The 22,852-nt window shown below is 37.8% G+C and overlaps 1 protein-coding gene across 5 annotated transcripts in view; it reads left to right on the forward strand.

Moving 5' to 3' along the window:
• fgf13a (fibroblast growth factor 13a) overlaps positions 1–9,549 on the forward strand; it is a 102,259-nt gene extending 92,710 nt beyond the window's left edge. For all 5 annotated transcript variants that reach the window (XM_076875187.1, XM_004545680.5, XM_004545678.5 and 2 more), the window contains 2 exons: positions 2,068–2,266; positions 7,574–9,549. In XM_076875187.1, coding sequence (XP_076731302.1) covers positions 2,068–2,266; positions 7,574–7,710 — 336 coding nt within the window. In that variant the 3' untranslated portion in view covers positions 7,711–9,549. The remainder of the gene's footprint in view (positions 1–2,067; positions 2,267–7,573) is intronic.
• The last annotated feature ends 13,303 nt before the right edge of the window (positions 9,550–22,852 follow it).

A 22,852-nucleotide genomic window follows, 5' to 3' on the forward strand; every position in this document is an offset into this window, starting at 1 on the left:
AAAAATGGATAAACTGCAAAAATCAGGAAGCAAACTCCAGTCTTTAGACTGAAAAACCTGTGACTTGCTCTGTAACCACCCCTCAAACCTCAAACCTCCTGATGTGGAGTTTCTAGCTCTTTTAAAAATAAAGCACGATCTTTGGGTATCCAGTAAGAACACACTGAAGCCACTTACATAACTGCTTAAACTTATAGGCCCGCCTACAGCTGCACGGACATGACTGAAGATCTTACACTCTAATTTTTATTTTTGAAAGCTAGATGATGGTGATAATATACAAAGCAAAAAAAAAAGAAGCCTTTAATATGTTTTCATGCATTTGAATACAAGATTATTAGTAACTCTGGTAATTGGGTAGTCCGACCCATGGTAGAAAGACACACACATAGACACAAAGTCGGAAAAGCCCAGAATGGAGGCAAGGAGAGAGACTAGTGTGACTGTAAATTACATAAGATATGCAAAAAAGAGTCTGTCTCTTATTGCAATGGTAGTGGAAACATTGATCTATCAGTAGAATTTTGGTACTCATGATGCTGAAGCAAAACTGAGAACTAGGTCTGAGCTTACTGGATACATCTTATTAAGGTGATGTGTCATCATCTTTCTTTCACTTTCACTCTGCTTCTTTTAGAGATTTTTGATGCATGGTCTGTGAAGGCTAAATCAGTGAGAGGGGGTGATAAATGAGCTTGGTTCTCAGTTACTGTAGCTAGGTGTAGATTTTATGTCTTGAGTAACTTCTGAGGCTTTGTGTGACAAAAGGCTCAGTGTGATGTGGTAGAGCTGTTTTAACAAGTTCAACAAATTCCAGTCTTTTGTGTGCTTTAACTGTCTTGTATACACGCTTCAAACCAAACCATCACACATGACATTCCGCCTTTTGAAGTCCTGTTACTGCTCACAAAAGTGACACTGTTGAACTGTTAAAAAAAAAAAAGATACGCTGTTGCAGATGACTGTGTCTGGTAGTGACATGTTGTTTGTCATGCTCTCACACTGGGTTGCTGGCCTTGGAGACACGTCATCACTTTCACCTGTCATGTTTTGGTTTTTTTTTTTACTTGGATTAAGACTGAGTCTAACTCTAATCTGTGAGAGGCATCCTTATTTTTTACTGGTTATTCTACATATGACTAACTGTGCACATGCTGGTGTTTGCATGCACTTTATGTACTTCCATTTTCAAAGTGTCCAAAGAAGAAAACTCTAAAGCAGGAACAATCACCAGTGACTTGCCCTACTTGCCTTATGCACAGTCTTACGCACTGTCCCTTGATCTCTCTCAAGGGAAATTGTCTCCTAACAGATTAGACACTGTTTTCTGTGCTTACCATCCAAGCAGCTCCACAAACACTGCAAACATTCAGCTAAGCACATACCCCCACCACCACCACCACCAACACACACACACATACACACACACACACACATGCACGCACACATAGGCACTTGTCTCAGGGGAAATAAGCCTCACTGATGCTGTTGTAGCAATAATGAGAAAAACCCATACAAGTGCTAGATACTAAACCTAACTCAAAGGGCATATGAACTCTTGCACAGTATGGAGTCCAGAAGATGAACTTCAAAACTGCCACACCCAGTAGATCAGTGACAGAGAAAAGAAGTATTCAAAAAACCTTAAAAGATGCATGTGCAACTTCAAGTACACATAAAGTTCCCTAACTCAGAAAGATAATGATCTTCTCATACATATTTAACAGCTAGGACCAAATAAGAATATAGTATTCAATCTGCCTGTATGTTTTATTAATACTCTTCTATATCTGTCATATCACTGTTATCTATGCTACATTCTTCACTACAGTAAATGGAACGGATAGATTTTAGAAGATTATCATGGCACATTAAAGCAGACGCTTGAAACTTAAGATACAGTTCTTGTCGAACTTGCAGCACATGTAGCATGATTAGGTTTCACTATCAAGTAATTAACTATTTATTTCATCTGCTTCCATTTATAGATATAGTTTAAATTAACGTTAGATCTCGTAAACTACTGTCAAACTACCTGTATATCTGATTGTCTTCATCCTCTGACAGGAACACTTTACACCGGAGTGCAAATTCAAGGAGTCAGTGTTCGAGAACTATTATGTGACATACTCCTCCATGATATACCGGCAGCAGCAGTCGGGCAGGGGCTGGTACCTCGGTCTGAACAAGGAAGGAGAAATCATGAAGGGGAATCATGTCAAGAAGAACAAGCCAGCAGCCCACTTTCTTCCCAAACCTCTAAAAGGTAGGCCTTTCCAGAGCTTTTACTTTTTACTTTTCAATACTAAGGTTCAGAATATATCTGTTATATGATAGGAACTAGTTTGTGGAATGTATTATCCATACCTGGTTGCATTAATGTTCTAATTGCTTATATTCAAAAGTGTAAAAGGTAACAGTAGCTATTATTACTGTAGTCTTCCCTGAAAATGAAAAATACTGACAAGTAACAGAAATAATAGAGAGAGAATACTGGCATATAATCAAGTATGTACACACAACACTACTTTGCAAAATGGTTGCTTTTCAAAAAGGTATCAGTTTTCCCATTCAATTAGCCCATTTTTATTTTATTTATATTTTAGACCTTTTTGTAGATATTATTGGCTAAAAACTAAGTGCATTGTTTTCTATATGGCTCCTTTACACTAAGCATTTTCTTCAGAGAATTTTACATTAACCTATTCAATAGCTTCCTCAAGCTGGTCACACTCCATTGCAGGCACAATGCGAAGCGAGGCTGACACTTTTCACTAGCAGTCCCCATGCAGGACTGTAAATTCACTGAGAACCCCACCCATAAAGAATATGTATGTGGTAATGTGGCCATGAGCAACAGAGGAAACAGGCCACAGTCCTTTCATCTTTGACAAGACACAGATTTACCTTTCAGAAAGAAGAGAGAGGGATAGACAAAGAGAGAGAGACTGTTTTCTTTTTAGTCAGACAAAAGAAAAACACCCTGGTCTTCATTTTTTGTCTCAGTAAGAAATCAAAGGCTTGCAGTGCAAAATACTCAAAACAATGCAGAGGGCAGTTTCTTTATATTGTTGACTGTTAAGTGCAGTTTAGATCCTGTCATCTGGTTCTGTATTTTTGAGCTTTAAAATAATGATCTGAATTTAGATAATCAAGTTTAAATATAAAAATTTACTTTTAAGGATGTGCCAAAACTATGACACGAGTCTTGAGTATGAGGGAGTCTCGCTGAATGTTTACAGCTCTTGTTATTAAGTGTCACTGATGCAGTTGTGAATTTTTAAAACAAAATTGCAGTCATTTGAGAAATTGCTGTGACAGCTTAACATTAATTTTACCAACATAACTCATAAAAATGTCATAAACATGGCAGCATGTCAAACTTACATTAATACGTTTGTCAAGGCTCGGCTGTGTGGCAGGCAGGAGGAGGACCCAAACGCAAAACTCACAGACACGGGGATGAACTCAAAATCACAGCTTTAATGCTGGAATGGCAGAACATAGGAAATACAAAACTAAACTGGGAAAAGTAAACTAACATACGCAGAGAGACACAGGGAGATCCACACAACATGAGGGACGACGTCACACTGAACAGAGGGAGACGCAGACAGAAATACACAGAGGGTTAACGAGGGAAGTGGGAACACACGGGGAACACAGGTGACACTGATAACCATAACGAGACAGGGCGGGGTGAACTGAACACTGACGGGAGAGGTGAAACAGGAAGTACAGGAGGAGAGAGAGCACGAGTAGAACACCAACGTAACAGGCAGGGGAGACATGGAATAAACACGAAAGGGGACGAGGGCTCATAAATACATAGAGGGCACACAGGGGGAAGAGAGAGCACGGGGAGAACTTAGACATAATGGGCAGGGGAAGCATGGAATAAAACATAAGGAGAGACGAGGGCTCACAGATACACAGAGGGGCACACAGGGAGACATGAAGGGCAAGGGATCAAAACTAGAAGCCATAGAATAAATCACACACAAGTACAATAATACGAAAATCACAAAGAACTAAAAACGCTGGGTCAGGAGACCCAGGACCGTGACAACGTTAGCATTATATTGCATTAAATGCGGTACGTGGTTGGCTTTACACTGGCTGTTTTGGAAAAAAATTATGTTTATAATTTTTAAAATTATGTTAAGATTGAATATTAAATCAATGGTAGTCTTTTTTCCTATTAAGAGGCATTTAAATTTTTGTAACATTCTTCAAAAGCCAGATATTCCCCACATATTGTATTTCACACTAGTCTCTGAAATGCAGTGGCTGGACCAACCTTTTTTTGGGTGGGTGTCTGAAGTGTGATGGTAGTACTGATGATGATAATTGCAGCTTGAACTTGGTTCAGATTGGTTCAGAACCACCTCCTCAAAATGGGGAAATTGTTCATATTCATACATAGTTTGTAGAACTGGAGAAGAGATAGATTGTTGTGCTTAGTCTTGAACCCATCTTTGCTTTGCAGCTCAAATTTCACGTTTGAGATTGTGGCACATCAGATGGTTGCACATGAAACACAGTTATTGGCATATTCTGATGTAATAGCAGGTCTTTGTTCCTGTAAAGTAGAAATTTTCACAGTTCAGTTTATTTTCACTTCAGCTGAGTACACAGTTGAAAGCAAACGACCAAGAAGCTGGTTGGAATGTTGAAGCTTGACTTTGACTGAAAATTTCATTTTTCTGTGTTTTCAGCCAAATTGGGATTCTGCTTTGACATTTTTCATTTTTCATTTTTATTTTTGTAGACAACCTGACACTTTACAAAAATGTTTTTGTCCAGTAATAATAGCTAGCAACAGCAACAAGACAAAATGTTTCAAATTGTCCTTTTTCACCTGCTAAACATTGTCTCTGTCAGAATACAGTCGTGTGAAAGTTTGTTTGGCTCTTAAACTCTGCTTAATTATCCAAGTGCATGTCCTTGGAACGTACTTTCGCTGGCCGTATTCTTCACTTCGAACAATTTGATTGTCACACAATGTAAACTTTGCAAATAACTGACAAAAGTGACTGAATGAGGAAGATTTTTTATAAGGACTCAGCTGTTATGCACACCTCTTAAAGTCGAAGATATTGGCAATATAAGTGTGCATTTGCTTGCTTTGAGGAAGTTGTTATTGTTATTATGCAATCATAGACAGCATCAAGTTGGCCATCGCTCGGGTGCTGGTGTACCTTACTGGGTTAAGCAGGTGACCTATAAGCTCTAGGGCTATTGCAGATGCCTGGGGTCAAATCTGCCACTCACCCACATTAAATCCCCCCCTAAAATATTACGTTTTTAATGGCAATAAAGAACCAAATCATAAAACATCATCTTAACACAAAAGAATACCTTAGTAGTATATGAGGAATTTTCTTCAGTATTTCAGCTGCGGTAGAGTGCTTTATATTCCAGTTTAGAGTTAATTTTTTCATTTCTTCTATTTGCTGAATCAATGGTCCCCCTTCTTGTGTCTTTAGGGAAGCTTCCCCAGCCAGCATCTTATTAAGAACCCATATTTGCCCTCTGAGATCACGATAATAGCTTTTCACCTTCATTTAACAGGCCATCCAGAGGGTCTCAAACACACTGAAGAGAAACAGCTGGTGAATGACTGGCTTGCTTTATGCTGACAGACAAATACAGAGAAAGAGAAGAATTGAATAACGAGGATAGATCGAGGCTATGTGACACAGTAATTGTAACTGATACCGAAAACTATCGACTGTGGCTGCATTTTAACTTGGAGAGGAAATATAGTTTTTTTTTTCTTTTTTTCAAAAGCAAATATAATATGAGACACTATTGTAATACTCCTTCTTGTGTACAAACTTTAAAGTATCCTGTAGTGCACAATATTTATTAAATCTTCATTTGAATTTCAGATGTAGCGAGTTGATTGGAAATAACTTTGCACTGGAGAATCATTCCCTCTGAAATCATTCAGAGGGAGAAGTGTTACAGGGCACCAATTAAGAATCTGTCTCAACACTGGCGATGACATCTCTTTCAGACATTACTCACTGCTCTTCTGGTTGCACTCTGTGAGCCTCAGCCTACAGCCTCTCATACTGTGTTCCTCTGGATGTAGCGAGTTTAGCTCGTGTCATTTCAAGTCCAAGTGGAAAAGCCTCTTAAAACTCTCCCAAAAACTCCTGATACATGAAGCAAACACCTGCTTTTATGTGGAGTAGCATCTACTAGGTGATTTGTTTGGAGAAATGTGAAAAATGACAATATGGTTAGTTCTGGGTTTAAATACATAAAATAGCAGAGGTGTTGAGGATAGCAATGATCTAGTACCGTAATGTTGAGGTCAGCCACTTATCACTGTAATAACAGAATAGCCTGCTGTTACAAACAAGACTGGAACCAATCAGCAGTTTCCCAACCGAATCCTCCCAATGATTTATGTTTTTATACAAGGATGGGCACTGGATTGCCGCTGACACAAAAAATGCTGGACTAAGTAAAGTGTCTGAAGGACTGGGTTTGCTGTTTCAGCCACAAACTCCCTGAGGAATGAACATCAAATAGCATGCTAGGCAGAAGGATGTTGACAACATCCTGAAACCAAAGACTATGAACCTCAGATTACTGATATTTCTCCTGAAAAAGGTGCTGTTAAATGCAGACTGGACCAGTGCTGCACACACAGCAAAGCTGAAGCACTAGCAACTCTTGAATTTATAATGTCATGCTGTGAATATAAGATTTTTCTTTTTACTTCAGCACCAAGAGGGTCTACTTGATTCAGCAGTTTGGAGGGAACTATAACGTGGTGCCAAAAAGTACTTGGACAGATAAGCTGAGAGCAATCTTCCATAACGTCACAAAATATTAGATGAACAGGTTTTTAATGCATAGAAAAGACTAAGACAAATAATTATTTTGTCATTTAAACAATAATATAGCAGGTAGTTTTATGTGTGTGCAGAAGGATGGTCTCTTAGCGATACTGAGCTAATTTTGAACCATTAATCAACTGACACAGGTTTTTAAAATGTAAATCTCTTTATTTATCAAATTTTAATGTTTATGTGCTAAAATAGTGCAAAAACAATTGTCAAGCAAGAACAACTATGGTGAGATCACAGAAAACAAACAGCACAGCAACAATAACATGTTATACATAGATATTATCTGTTTTTTTCCTGGGTACATGATGATATTTATGTTTGAAAGTAATGAAAAAAGACAAGTTTTGTATTTCTGGTGATAGGAGTAATTATAGCTTATGATCTGATTAATAAGCTGACTAAACAATTAAACTTTGCTATCCTCCCTAGCTGCCACCTATTACTGCCTGAGACAGTAATTCAGCTGTGGTAGCTCTCCTTTTTTAGGCTAATTGCCGTAATGGATGATGTAATCCAGGATGGTGACAAGTGAGACAGATAACATCTCATGAAATTACTATATTCGGCAGTATTTTGATCTGGAAATATAATGGTTACAACTGGTTAAACAGACATTTAACCAGTGGACAAAACACTGCCTCTTTCACTAATATTGTTAAAACATGTCAGTTTGCCTGATTTGCATTTTTCTTGTGTTTTCACAGTTGCAATGTACAGAGAGCCATCTCTCCACGACTTGACAGAGTTCTCCCGCTCTGGCAGTGGCACACCCACCAAGAGTCGGAGTGCCTCAGCAGTACTCAATGGAGGGAAAGCTGTGAGCCAGAACGAATCAACGTAGCCTGGTAGCCCAACCCAGGCCTGGGGCCGAACCGTGAAACCTTACCTCTAGCAGAGCATGAATCCAAGCAGACTTGTTTCTCCGATCAGCGGTTCAGGACTAGCTAGGACAACAAATCACACATAAACAACCAGACACCGTCAATCAAAAGCACCTATCATCCTGGTCGGTCATCATCAAAACAGTATCAACAGTAAGAAACTTAACAGCACATAGATCATTCTGGAATTAAGGAACTGATTAAAACGTTATTTTTGGGCTTGAGGTTTATTGACGACCTTAGACACTCTATTTTTGTGATGATTGCATACCAGTTAGCTCATTTTTATCTTATTTTGGTAATTACTTTACTGTGCACAGTAAGTTTTCTTCATGCAGACACCAAGCCCGCGTGTATCTGTTAGACAGGGACGGGAAGTTAGACATGCAGGTGTTCAGGGCAGTCAGTAATGGTGCTGGTCTACAAGGTTGCAGTGGTACCGTACAAGCCCTGATCTCTGTCTCATCCATGCTTCTGTGAATACAAAGCCTATAAACTCCCTGGTATGGTACAGCCTAGTGCTACTGAGACTGTGGCCAGCCAGATGGTAGCTCTCCTGCGTCCTAGTGCACACGCTCAGAGACTGAGCTCTCTAGCATGGGAAAATGAAGCCTATGTACAACTGACCTGAGATATAAGGGGCAGTGTGGCTCTCTTGCAGTTTTACCTTTTCCTTTATTTTATTTTTTTAAAAATTTGGAGATGCCACAGCTGCACCTTAGTTTTTGCTAATTTTCTGAATTAGCTGTGAGATTTTGTTTAATAACTGATTATGTTCCTTCTTGTTCTCTTCCCTTGCCATCGTTAAGCATTTGCATCTTTGTTCATTAATGAAAAATGGTTCCAGCAAACCAAAGACAGAAAAAGAGTGTCCCTTTAAGCCGCTGAAAGCCAAGTCAGTATAAAAGCAAAGCTGGATCTTTTTGTTTTTTTATTGTACATTTTTGATGAGAGAAAGCAAAGGTTTGTGAAAAAAGAAAAAAGAAAGACAAAGGAAGTGATTTTAACCACTTTGGAGTTGGCAGCGTGCTTGACGTGCTTTTTGATGATACACTCGATGACTGAGGTATGAAACGACTATCCTGTGTCCCCATTCCCTTCTGTTACCACAGTGTCACAATGTCTCTAGCTCTTGTCCTCGTAATCGGTTCCTCCCTTTGTGCTTGTGTCATACTTCGAAACCCCAACCATCCTTTTTTGTCGACTTCTATTGACTGATACACTTCACCATAGGATGGTGAATGACCCTTCCCAGGATGCTTGTTATGTGTTTGAGTAACTTATTGTGGTGACAATATTTTCTATATTTAAAAAAAATACTGTGGACTTTTAGGTGGCTTAACATTTTATAGGACACGTCATATTTGTAAAAGTGAAGAAAAAAAAAGATAAAGTCATACAAAAATGAACATCTTCCCTTTCTTGCACTGGGCATGTACAAACACATATGTACAAAAAGGACCCTTTTGTGGGCTATGTACGCTTCCCTTCAGCTACATAACTTCCTTCTGGTACATGCTTCTGGGAGACTTTCTTTTCTTGGTTTCCTCTGGAGGTGGTCTTTATTAGGTGAACCTATCTGTTGCATGGGAGAAGGCAGGGAAATTCTGGTCTAGAGCTGCATGATGTAGGCTATGTGTATTAACCCATGTTGGATCATGTGTTCCAAACTACCAGACAGATACTCTGATGAAACAACATATACAGGCAGACATTGTGGCTGGCTGATAACTTCCAGTTGTTTATTATTTGTTGTATACACAAAAATGCACTGAATAAAATATTTATATTAAGATATACTTTTAAAATGTGTCAGTCCTCTTCTTTGTTCAGTCGTTTACTTCATTTATTACACTCATTAGCTATTGCAGTCATACAGAACACTAGATTGTTACAATTAAACAATAAATCTGTGTTTTATTGTACCCAGAAATACATTCACCCTTGAGAAACTCTTGAACATAAACTAATTCCTGGCATCTTTCTTGTCTGTGAACATCAATGTGTCATACCTAGGTGGAAAAAGCCTTTAATTGCCTCTGAGTGTTACACAGGCCTAAAGGGCTTATTCTATCAAAAAAAATCAATATCTTTTCAACGTGGTAGAAGACTGGGTATTTGGAAATCGCTTCACAGCTGTAACATTTCCTGTTGCCTGAATAAGTGCTGGTTTAGCTGAGTAAAATTATTATGTAAGCAATAATGCGTTTGCCTTTTTCCAAGGAGCTAAATATGAGTTGGTCATAGTAAAAATGATTCAAAAAGTCTTTACTTAATATTAATAACAATAAAATATCCATCTATCCATTCTCTTCCACTTATCCTTAACAGGGTCGCAGGGTTGCTGGAATAATCACCTAAGGCAGTTGAGAAAACTAAGTTAGGGAAGAATACTCCAAATGACGGCATTACAGTGTGTTAACCTACCAAGTTTATTTGTAATATGATAAAACCTCTCAATATGAGAAATGGCATCTTGCTTAACATAGGGTCACATTCCTCTGATTGCAATGTCGCATGTCAAGATTTTAAAAATGAACTTAAAGAAATTCATACTCTGGGATAAAGTTTAAGTTCTGTAATTATACAACACTCCAGGAGCAAACAAGACTTTTTCTGGTTATCACAGCCCATTGCTCATCTTCAGAATAAGCTCTCTCATCATCCTTGGAGTGTGAGTGTTAAAACAGGCATCAATCTGGTCTTTGGAGACTACCTCATTACGCCCATTGCCATCAGAGACAGGAGGACTAATAGGCTTCTGTAATATGGGCCCTGATATGAGCGACTTCATCGTTCATGTAGTTTGACATCCCCCTACTCCCTTCATTTCCTTTGCCCATCTCTAGACTCCATTCATTAGTATGGGACAGTCCAATTCATTAACGGAGGCTTCCGGCTTTGTTCAGAGATGTTGATCTGAAAAGAAGCCACTTTCTCTCTTTCTCTCCTTCGCAGACCAGTTACTCTTATTTTCACTTGGATAGACTGATAAGTCTGCATGGAGCCCCCCCAAAACAGAGTGTCTAATTCAAACACAGCCACACACATATAGACTTCAAGCAAAGCCATTGCCACTTCAGTGTATAATCATTTGAGATTGTGAGTGAGATCAGGCAGAAATATTCTGTCACGAATCAGCCAGAGCTGACGGAGCTGTGATATATGTGATCACCATGTACCTGTGAATGCTATAACTCATTACCCTTTATCACTTCCACCGCAGGCTGACTGGCTTCCTTTTTCTCACCCAGTCTCTCGTTTCTGTTGGTCTTTGTCATTTCCATCACTATTGTGGTGTCGCTCAGTTTTAATTCTCAGGCAAACATTAGTTACCCAAACAGAAATTAAATGAATGTCACTATAATGTGCTTCATAAAAAACTAATGGCAGGGCCACACTTGTTCTTTTAATGCTATTTGTTATTAAAGTGCATATTACTGGTTACTACTCATTAGTACTTCAAAATAGCCATGAAAACCCTACAAAACATATAGAAGATATGCATCGATCTTTAGATTTACCAGTTTTATCCATTGCGATTAGACTTTCCTTTGTAACCAAGGTTACTAAAGAATACGTGTGTGGCGGCTCGTTTATTGGGTGGGGAAAAAAAATTCTACCCAGTCAGGAAGCCAACACATGAAATTACTCGTATTATCAAAGTTCTTTTTTTTCTCCTTACATTCTGCACACGGTGTTACTTACAGCAAAATGAGTTAAGTGCAGCACAGACAACTGAATTTAATTGACTCGCTGGTGGAGAAACCTCCCACGAGGGACAGCTGCAGCTCCTCGTTCTCTGTTTGTCATTTTGCTGTGGACAATTTACGAATTGTTTACTCAGTACAATTATTTGCAGATGAAATGGGTAAATGGAAGTTGTGCTTTGTTACGAAGTGGTCTATTTTCACGCTAACCTTTATTTATTTATTTATTTATTTTTTAACAAGTTGAAATTCCTGAGAGCAGACTAAACCAAAACAAATTAAGAAGCAAACTGCAGATAACACACTTGAATAATGCTAAGCTATATAGCTCCAAACCCTGGCGATATTAAGGACGAAAGAGGCTGGAGTGGGGAAAAAAAAGTAACAGATAAAAAAATACATCTGCTAGCATGAAGAAAGAAAGTTGTGCATAAGACCTTCTGAGGAAAAACAGCAGAAATGATTGACACTTGGGTTTAGTCATTGTAAAAACACTGTATAGTCCTGGCATGTATATGCCTGAGCTTTCACATGAAAAACAAAACAAAACCCAAAAAGTGTTTATCAGGTGGCAACAGTTAGAAACATAAGCTGACTAACATTCTGCAGGCCTTCAGCTCATACAAGGAAAAAGCGTCAGGTCGAGGAATTAAATCGAATGGAACGCATTGCTGCTAACCCTCAATGTGCCAAACCTGCCAGGCCCTCAGCACCTCAGTGCCCTTTGAGAGCAGAGAATCCAAATAGAGTTAGCTGTTATTTTGTCCCTCTGAAAACCTCTCTTCCATCATCCTCCCCATGTGCCCTGGTAGGCACAGGAAAAGCAACAACTTCATTCTCAACATTTTACCCTCAGCAGAAAGTGTCTTACACCTCGGCTTATCAGTGCTACCACCGTATCAGAGCACCAGGGATAGAAAAGACAAAAAAGACACACTGCCCACAGAATGTACGCTGAGAACACCCACTACAAATAGCACCAGACATCACCATTAAAGGTACAGTGTTGGTATTGTGTAGCGTCTTCTTCTTAATTTTATTTAATATGGATTGTTTATGGAGATAGGAGCTGGAAAATGGTAAAAGTAAGTTGGTTGGATGAATGCACCTCCAGTCAATGGTAGCAGATTCAGTCAGCGTTTCTTCCTGTAAAAGGGGAGTTTTTCCTTCCCACCATCACCGAGTGGTTGTACATAGAGGATCATCTGATTTGTTTCTTCTTTTCTGGTCTAATATTATGGGTCATAGTTCCTACAGAGTGCTGACGATTTACAGTAGTTATGCTGAATGCCAAATTAGATAGAAAACATAACTCCTTAAAAGTAATATTGCCCAGTTTTGGTGTCTAGTACACTGACATCAGCAGACAGTTGTAACGCCTTGGTGGGGCTTTCTCTTTTCCCGTCACACTTCTTAAATATGTTGAACCATTTTTTTGGTTTTAATAAAGTCAATAAATCCACATCATGGTCATTGTTCAATTAAATCAAATGCAGAGATCAAGTGCAAAAGAAAGAAAGAAAGAAAGAAAGAAAGAAAGAAAGAAAGAAAGAAAGAAAGAAAGAAAGAAAGAAAGAAAGGCAGGCAGCTTTTTCGATTTGTATTCAAACCCTTAATATCTTACAGTAGGTAACTGACCTGAGTTAATCTGGAATTACATGAACAGAAAGCTAATAGGATGATCTTAGTTACCAGAGCAATTCTGGCAAGTTCTTAAATAACCTTGGAAACAACCACACCTACCGAGTATTACCGAAAAACTGTGTTGCTACTTTCAAGGCTAGCAAACAGGGAAATTGCGTCATCATCTAAGCTTTTAGTTACAGCATAATGCATTTTTTCAGAATTAGATAACAGAATTAGACCACACAGTATGCCAAATTACACAAAAGCTGATAGAAAATCCATTTTTTAAAACCCTTTGTCCCATCTAAGCAATGTTTGTAAAATCCAGTAATGGTGTATTAATTTGCACATCTGTCTGCTGTACATCATGACCTTCTGGATGTTTTACCTGGCATCATTTGCACTGGGTTTATGTTTTGCACGCAGTCCACCTGTATGTCAAAGACTGCATAATACATTATGAGCAATTAGACTAAAGAGAGAAAAAAAGATGGTCAATGTAGCATCAGAAAAGCTCCAAAGCGATTTAACCCACCAACAAGAGTCACATATTTCAGTCTCAGTCAGGAAAGTCAGATTAACATAACCATAATCCAGACAAAGAGAACAATCCATTATTTCATGAATAATCTCCAGTTAGTAACACTGAGCAGCTTTGGATGTGAATTAGGGACAATGTAAGGAGAAACAATGTTTGGCCTGCCACACAGTCACACCATATTATATGTGCATACATGTGTGGGTGTGAATGTTTGTTCCAAGAGGTAAATGCACCAGCTAGCAAAATACCTGTTTAGTTCTATAATAGGAAGAAAACTGGAGGCACCAATGTTTGCCAACCTCCCATGTACTGCTGGGGTTATGTCCTTGTTTTGGTCATGCCAGCTGGTCACAAAATGTAAGTATTTGTGTTTTTAAAGTGTTTATAGCAGCATGGGAATTTCAATTTCAATTTGAAAATGTGTAATAGCGTAGTTTTATTTTAATTATAGTCAGCATTAACATAATTTTTGTCTTTTTTTTAATGCTGGCCAGGTTAGTTTCACAGCAGTATTGGACCGCCACCTCACAGTGATATACTCCATGGATCCTTCCCTGTGCTTGCATGGGCTCTCTCTGGGTACTTCAGCTTCCTCTTCCAGTCCAAAGACATGCATGTTAAATTCACTAATGATTCTCAATTGTCCATTGAGTTGAAGTAGATGAAGGCTTAAAGCATATAGAATAAAACACCACATGAAAAGTGCTTTGAGTCATCAGTAAAATGTGAAATGCTTATATAAATAGGAGTTGATACCGTTACTTCTATAGCTTATTTAAAACTGGCAGTGAATGGCATTTTAGAACATTTGAAACACGGAAATTTGAATTTAGTTTAAAGCGTGCTCTACATGCAGCTGCAACAACAGAGTACAGGTTTCTGGCATACCTATTCTCAAGGCACAAGGAAAACTGGATTAAGTCTGAAGGGGATAAATATACAGCAACACATGCACAAAAGATAACTTTATATAAGCTGTGAATAAAGGTGGTACATTTCACTTCTTAAGGTTTGACAAAGTCCTCATTAATGTGATTTTATATTCTCAGCTTTAAGATATTATAAGAGCGCTCTTTGAAGTGATTTGAGAATTAGTTAAAGTTAAGTTAAAGTAAAAAAAAAAAAGTGGAAATGGAACAAATAAAAAAGGGACAGGAAACCCACATAAGGTCAATACACATAAGGAAACACTAGTTTAGCAATTAATCCACATGATCTTCTTGTTGTTGCATGTGATTAGGATGTGATCACTAAATGCCTGGTGTCATTTTTGCACAAAACCAGCAAAAATTAAAATAAATTACAGTATTTCCTTGTGGCTGTTTTGTCTCTTTGTCTATTAAGGTTAAAGTCTAGAGACAGCTTCTATCTCCAGCTCATTAAAAATGCATTTCTCCCTGAAGGATAATTAAATGTCAGTGGAAAATGTTATCTGGCATGAAGCTCTTCCTCTTTAAACTGAGGAACTGACACCAAAGCCTGATGTTTCTTGTCAAAGATGTTAGATCATCTTTTTGTGCAGCTAATTAACATAAAATGTATAATACCATCTTTTGAAGGTCTGATTTTATATACATTAGACAATCTTTAGAAGGCCTATTTTTATGTACATTAGACAAAATGATTCTCAAAAGGTGTGATAATATACATCTTTTAAATTGTGCACAGTATTAAACAATTAAAAAAGATGGATGCTGGATGTAACATGTTACAAAGCAACACATTATTGTCATCACATTACACATTACGCTTCACATTGTTTACTTTTGTTTCACGTTTCTAAAGTAGAAACACTGCGCTGATCACTTTAAAGTCTCTTTGGGCTGGTTTTCAACTTTGCTTTGTGTTGTCGGCTTTGTGTTCCTAAATAAACACTAAAAGAAAGATTGTATGCATGTCCTTATCCAGATAGGGATTTGTGTCGGTGTGCAACAGTAGCCTAAGGTTTTCATTGTTAACTAGTAATTCTGTAACAATGCATTTGAGATGATTTTACGGAGGAACGAGAAAGTAATGAGTAATGTAACAAATTACTTTCTTCAACAAGTAACATAAATAAGTAATGCACTGCATCACTTTTAAGAAATGTAACAAGTGACATGTGATACAGTATCTTTTTGAATAAGAAACCCAGCATTGACTATATCACAACAGGGGACGTAATGGATAAAAGACCAGCTATATTTTTATTCCTGCTTTTCTTTTATTGTCTGATTGTTGTGAGAGTTTACCGTTGCATGGGAAAAACAACACATGTTAGTTGTTTGAGAACTTATGTATGAGAAGTGGATCAGAAACATTTCATCCACTTTGATATTGCAGGTTCAAATAGCAACCACTATCCGAGGTCATGTCCTCACTGTCTTTTGTCTTTTCAGGCACTCTCCTCCACACCATGCCAAAGAAAAAAGATGTTACATCATTTTCTTAAAAAAAAAAAATGTGTGAACTTTTCATGAATATGGGACATGCTGAAACATTTTTGTGAGGTCCATGTGAACATAGTATGCAATTAAAACTCTTCCTGTGTTATATCCAACAGATATTGCTGTCTTTGGGGCTCTGTGTAAGTCTCTGGAACACTTTGCAACCAGATTGCTATATAAATAAATTTTATCCATTCTTACATCATCAATTATTTTTCTGTCTTAAAGTCAATTTTGTTTGTTTGTTGTTTTGTTTAATTGGATTCATTCAATAGCTGTCCAAATAACTGGCATGAGGTGTTATGCAACTGTGGTACATTTGAAAAACAAAAACAATCTTCCAATTTTTTCTGTCACTACTTCTTTACCTGTTCCAGCTGGAGTTGCTTCAGTACAATGAAACACACATCAATCAAACCGGTCATAGAAAGCCAAGCTGAGCCCTCAGGACCATAGGAAACACTTGGCTCACTATTCCCATGGTTAACTACTCACTTTGTCATCTCCATCACTGTGAATCACCCCTTCTTATTATTGAATTTCCACGGTCAGTCACTCATACTGAACAAAGTATATTAAAGATGTCCATTAGAGTCAAGAATCAACTATTACTCATTTCTTGGTGTTGTTTTAGTTAACAGAATCCATTTAGGATGATGACATTTAATCTGCATTTTGAAGGGATGTGAGTAAACCTTTCTGTTACATTCTCCTTGCATCAGTGACCACCCTTATTTTCTTTATGCAACATGGTTTTCCCCCTTCCTCCTCTCTGTCTCACTCCTTTCTCCCCACTGCTTATTTCCACGTGCAGGAGGGAATCCCAGCTCTTGCCTCACTGCAGTGGATGAGGTCAGGTGTTATGTAACTAGGAGTGAGCGAGTCAGGCAAGCAGCACTCACCTCTTTTATAATGCAGCCCAGCAATAATAAGAGACTAAGAATTGGCATGCAGGGAGCAGCTGCATCCAATATGCATTAAACCTGCAGCATAAATGTATTCTTCCTCTATTCTGCTACTTAATAGCACAGCATTTGGTAAACAGCTGTGTGAGGATGTTTTTGTTGGTCCTCCATTACTTCTATTACCATGGAACACATTTATCAAATGATATATGAGACATAAGGAATAATAAATAAAAAAAAAGCAAAAAGTAATGACAACTAATCCAATCTAACTGTAAGATGCCTGATCAGACAGATGTGAGCGGATATTTTCAGAATATCTGAGAAAAATTACAGAGTGAGGACACATGAAATGTGTCATAATGTTTTGATATCACACTGAACATTTATCAGTGGTAAACAACAAGACTAAAACAGAAGATGCTGAAGATGCCATCTATGATGCGTGTCCTAGTCAAAAATAAAAGTGCAGCTTTAATATCCTGTAGGACTGACATGCACAAGACGAGGTCAGGGATTTAATCAATACTGCTGCCCTTATCATGTTGGTGGAATAGGCTAAGAAAAAAAAAGACAGAAATCTATTTCTTCTTCTGCATATTATATCCTTGCAAATTTGTGGTTTTGACATCAAATATATGGCAGGAGAATGGTGTGAGGATTTAAAGACATGAAAGCTGAGGGGGAACATAAAAGAGTGAAAGGAAGTTTACAGTGAAAAACGGGCAAATATAAAGCTACATCCAAGGTTATCCTCTTTTTTTAATCACAGGCTGGCCATAAGAATCAAAACAATTCTGTAAAGGCAGCAAGGATGTTGCTGGTTTCCCAACTCAGAAAAAAATCTGCTGTATCTGTACCATCTTAATCCCTGTACTGGTATTAGATGTGTCCACCAAAAAGATTAAGAACATTAAGAAAGGAAAACAAACACATCTATAGATATGAAAGAGAATACTAACTCAGTATGACTCTCATTACAGCTATGACCTTTCAAGAAAGAAAAAGTAGTTCTCAGTTTTCAAGTAGTGCCTTCTTACTGCTGATGATTTTCATCAACAGATTTTTCCACTGAATTCTCTTTCCCTTCTTACATTGGCAATACTTACTTGATTTTGGATATATCCCTGATGTTTTTAATATTTTGGTTAAAGTTATCACATCAAAACCCAAACTTAAAGGTAAACTGCTCACTTTAATGATGGGAAATTACTAAAACAGGATGTAACAGTTACACTTTTTAGTAACTGTGAGTAATAGCTAGCCCATACTTAAGCTTGGTCCAGTCATGATGCCTGGATTATTAGTACTGTTGATCCAAAAAATTACAATGAGAGTCTTTCCAACCCATTTATTTTGAGCTCTTTCATCCCTCAATATTCTACACTGTTTCCCTCCCCCCTTTTCACATAGTCACAATGCCTTCTCAGTTTCTCTCATGGCTCTCTTCTCTGCTATCTCCTGCTCTTATCTCTTATGCACGATCACTTTCTCTCTCCCTCCAATTGCAGCTTTGTTGTGCTTTCTGTGTCATATTATTCTTTTCTCGCTAAGTGACTGTCTCTGTTTATACAAGTGGTGTACTACTGTGGAAATAGCTTTCACACTATCACTCTGACTGATTATTTTATTTTGATTTGTCTTGTCAACAGTGTGACTTATTATAAATGACGAACTTAGATAGTGAATAGTTATGCACATACTCAGACCTCTTCTTCTTTTAGCTGCTCCCTTTGGTCACCACAGTAGGACATCTGCCTCCCTTTCACCCTATCTCTATCATTCTCTTCTGTCACGTGAACCCTCTGCATATCCTACTTCACTACATCCATGAACCTTCTACGTAGTCTTCCCCATTTCCTCCCGCCTTGCTGCTATCCTTCTGTCACACGTCATCCCTGGCACTAATCTCTATAGTTCTCCATCAACACTCTCAAAGGAAACATCACATCTGTGGTGGTCATTCTCAACATGAAGCCATAATTTTGCTCTCTTTTTGCTCTCTCTTCTTAGCCTAGCTACTGTGATAGCCCATGTTCTTTAACTACGTTACATGATATAAACTCTTTCCCAGCTTGTTCTACTATATAACTGGTCCATCGGATATGCACATTGTCCTGTATTTCATTCAATAGCATGTGTGCAATTTATCAAATCTTTTGAGTGTAAGTTTTCAGCATTCTGCTGGAAGGAACAATCCCCATGAGTGCATACCACTCCTACAAACAATGAAGACTCATGAGGGGATTTAACTACTGAAGCATACTAAGGCTGGATTTGTTACATCAGGCAATACTTTCATCACTGCTTGGCCAGGAAAAGAATTACCTGTGATTCTGTGGGATTCTGTGGCTACATTGTAATGAGATGATGTAGATGGAGTTTTTATAAATTTCACTCATCGCTATATAAATGATGTTTTACATAACCAACTTCTTTGCTGACATTTCTGGAATAAATAATATGTTCTATCACTTAAATATGAAACAAGTTTACCACAGGCTACAGCAAGATATTAAAGGCCTGCTGATAAGGTTAGCAGTCTTGTTTTTTGCTCATCATAGTATTTTCTATTAACAACACTGGTGTTCTTAGACATGTCTACTCTTATGTGTTTTCTTCTTGAAAGAGATAACATTGTTTTGAATGCAGTGTTTGTTTTTGCAAGTGATTTGTAAAGTGCTGAGTTTTGTGCATGAGTCACTTTTGTTCCTTGTAACAGTATTATAATAAAGTGGATGTATTTGTTTGCAGAATGAATTAAGACACACACAGCTTTGCCAAAACGCATAACCAAACTTCAGCGCTATCAAACAATAAATTGTAATAAATTTGTAAAGTTTCCATATGGTATTCTAGCTAAAACTGAGAGGGAAAAAAATCAATTTAATTGTAAAATATAAATAGAGATATTTACTGTTTGCCTATAGAAGTTCTGGCTTTAGGGATAGGGTTACATCAGGGAATTAAGGGTTGGGTTAGATTTTTAAGGGTTGTAGGTTTAGGGTTAGCATCTTATATCTGACAACTGATCCTGCAATGCAAACACAGTAACTTGGTCTTGCAAAATTGCTCACATGAAATAAACTACTAGTCTTTTCCCTTTCATTACTGTTTTACTGTATTTATTTATTTAAATATAAATACTTTGGTACCTGTTGAGGTGTTGCCACTTGAGGCCTCTTTCTACTAGTACCTGTTTGGCTCAGCTTGACCACGCTCAGTTTTTATGGTTTTAAATTAGGCGGTAGTACCTGGTACCAGGTACTTTTTAGTATCTACTTGGCTGGTGTTCCAAGTGACCTGAGTTGAGCCGAGAATGTGACATCTACAGCCTGCATGCCACTGATTGGCCGGGGAGCGATGTTACTGAATAAGTCATGAGAGCAACACCTTTGCAAGAATCAAACACGCCAGTTTTGAAACCTGGCAAATGGTCAGGTAAATGGCTACACACACTAACACCATGGTATAATGATGAGTTCCATCAGTTTAGTAGCATGTATACCATCACGTTGTTGCGGTGTGTTTGTATCACATACAAATGAGATCACAGGACTTACAACAAAAAACATACATTTGAATTTCACTGTGAAACAGACTGAATAGGTCATTGACCACATTTTAAAACTTACATTATAGTTTGCAACAACAAAATAAGGGACACATTTTTAAAAATTATTATAAAATTAGAAGAGCGAAGGTTTTTCCCACTGTACATCAGTGCCTCAGCATCACCAGACTGATGGCCTCTGTCATCCCTCATCCACTCTGCTCCATCCCAGTCTTCAGCCATTCACCTTCTTAGCTCTGCTTCTGAGGCCTGATTCAGTCGGTCTGCTCTGGATTTCACCCTTTACTTGCTTTCGATTAGTTTCCCACAGTCTGTACTGTGCTTGGTTGAACTAAGGTTCCCCACTGCTTTGTACAGACAGCAACCTGTCCGCTTTCCGATTTTCCATTCTGCTCGACTTTTCCCCGACCATCCCAGACCCATTCAGCCCTGTAATAATTTTTTGTCCATTATCTAACTCTAGCCCTTTATATATTTATCTATCAATGACATCAAGCTAGCTATGGGTCATGATATAGTGGCCTTCATTTCTAAATTTGTTTAAACTATACGTGTTGCTCAGCAACCAGGCTTGCTGTGACGGCTGAGCAGAGCTTTTTACATCAATTTCTATGAAGGTCAAAATGACTGTCATCAAATCGTTGTCATTTTTTCTTTGTAACCCACACAGACCAAAAATTCACCAGATGACGAATAAACCCATTTAGGAAAAGTCACAAAATACATGATAGCGTTTTTTTCTAACAGAATTACATAATTTTAAAATGCCAAAAGAATCAAAATGACCATCTTAATGATTCTAGTGTTTTTCCATTTTACCAGATGTCACTGAAAAGCAAAGCCAAACATGATTGATGGAAACAGATGGAAATTAGCCCTTGGCTATAATCTGGTATGTTTACATTCATGTAATTTTTTTTTTACATTTATGTTCATTAACATGCACTGTCCTAAATAAATAAATAAATAAATAAATTGATAAAGCTGGTGCATGAGGTTGATATATCTTAACACACAAAAGAGGGGGTTCAGAGTTTGGTCAGTACCTACAAAAAGTGGTTAAATACGGACAGCGGAAGGGTCATGGGCTCATTAATGCATATGGGGAGCAAATGGCGGTACAAGCATATCTATGAAGCAACAGTCTAGCCAGAGTACTCAGGCTGACCCCTGTCTTGCTCTGAAAATGCTTTTAAATGGTACACAAACGTCATCACTAGACTACGGACCATGGCTGTATCACATTTTCTTTGACATCATCCTGACAGCCATGTGCATTTATCTGTGGAAGAGATGCAGCAAAATGCACTATGGGAAGGAAACAAGTGACCCAAGGCAGCATGACTGTGGATGATGTTCTGCTAGAAAAGTCCGTTTTCTGCTTTCATGGAAATGTTAGTGTGACATATTCATAGAAAACTGCAGATCCCATACAAATCCCTTGAGTTTCACTGGCGTTCCCCAAAGGCAGGAGCCTCTTTAAACCCCATAATGCTCATTGCTGCATGGCAAAAATGATTCAGGATTGGCTTGAGAACTTGTTTTGATATCACAAGGGGGAACTACAGAATTTTAGGCACAAGGTTTAAATGCTACTCCTAAATGGTGTATCTGAGGCCATACACTGTTTGCTAACGTGTGCCTGGACGATGGTAATCAAGTAAAATGACTGTTTCATCAACTTTCATCAAGTGAGAGGGAAAGTCTTTCCAAATATACAAAATGCTGAAAGTAGTCGCTTCAAATGACAGGTGTGGCCAATTCGTTCCTTTGAAGTCAAGCATTCCTTTGCCTTTTCAGTTATTTATCATGTCTTTATTATTGATGTGAGGGTTAAAATGTCTCACCTGTGCCAAAATGTTAAAATAAGTAAATGTGTAGTTTTAAACATTGCTTGAAATCAAAGTTTGTGGTAACATAGCAGTAATCAAGCTGTTTAGGCTTATGATTTTTAGGTAGCTCAACCTTTACAAATAACACACAAAAATGCCTAACAATCAGTATAAATAGCTCACATAAAATTGTTATGGTCAGTATTTAAAAAACAAAAAAAGTGAATGCTTTGTTTCAAAATGACACCTATTACTGAGAACTTGTAAAAATGTAAACCATGTTGAAGGAATGTAATAATTAATTAAATAATTAATTAATTGTCTAAATTACTTAATTAAGATAAACCAAGCTGATTTAAGTACATGATATCCCACTAAAAATGTCAGTTAGTCTAATATTTTAATATTAATTTACATGGACATCACACTCTTATTGTTTAAGTTGGCCCTTTGAAAATCCTAAACATCAATGACCTCAGTACTACGAT

The sequence above is a fragment of the Maylandia zebra genome, linkage group LG2 (genome assembly GCF_041146795.1).
Source record: "Maylandia zebra isolate NMK-2024a linkage group LG2, Mzebra_GT3a, whole genome shotgun sequence".
Classification (NCBI taxonomy): domain Eukaryota; kingdom Metazoa; phylum Chordata; class Actinopteri; order Cichliformes; family Cichlidae; genus Maylandia; species Maylandia zebra.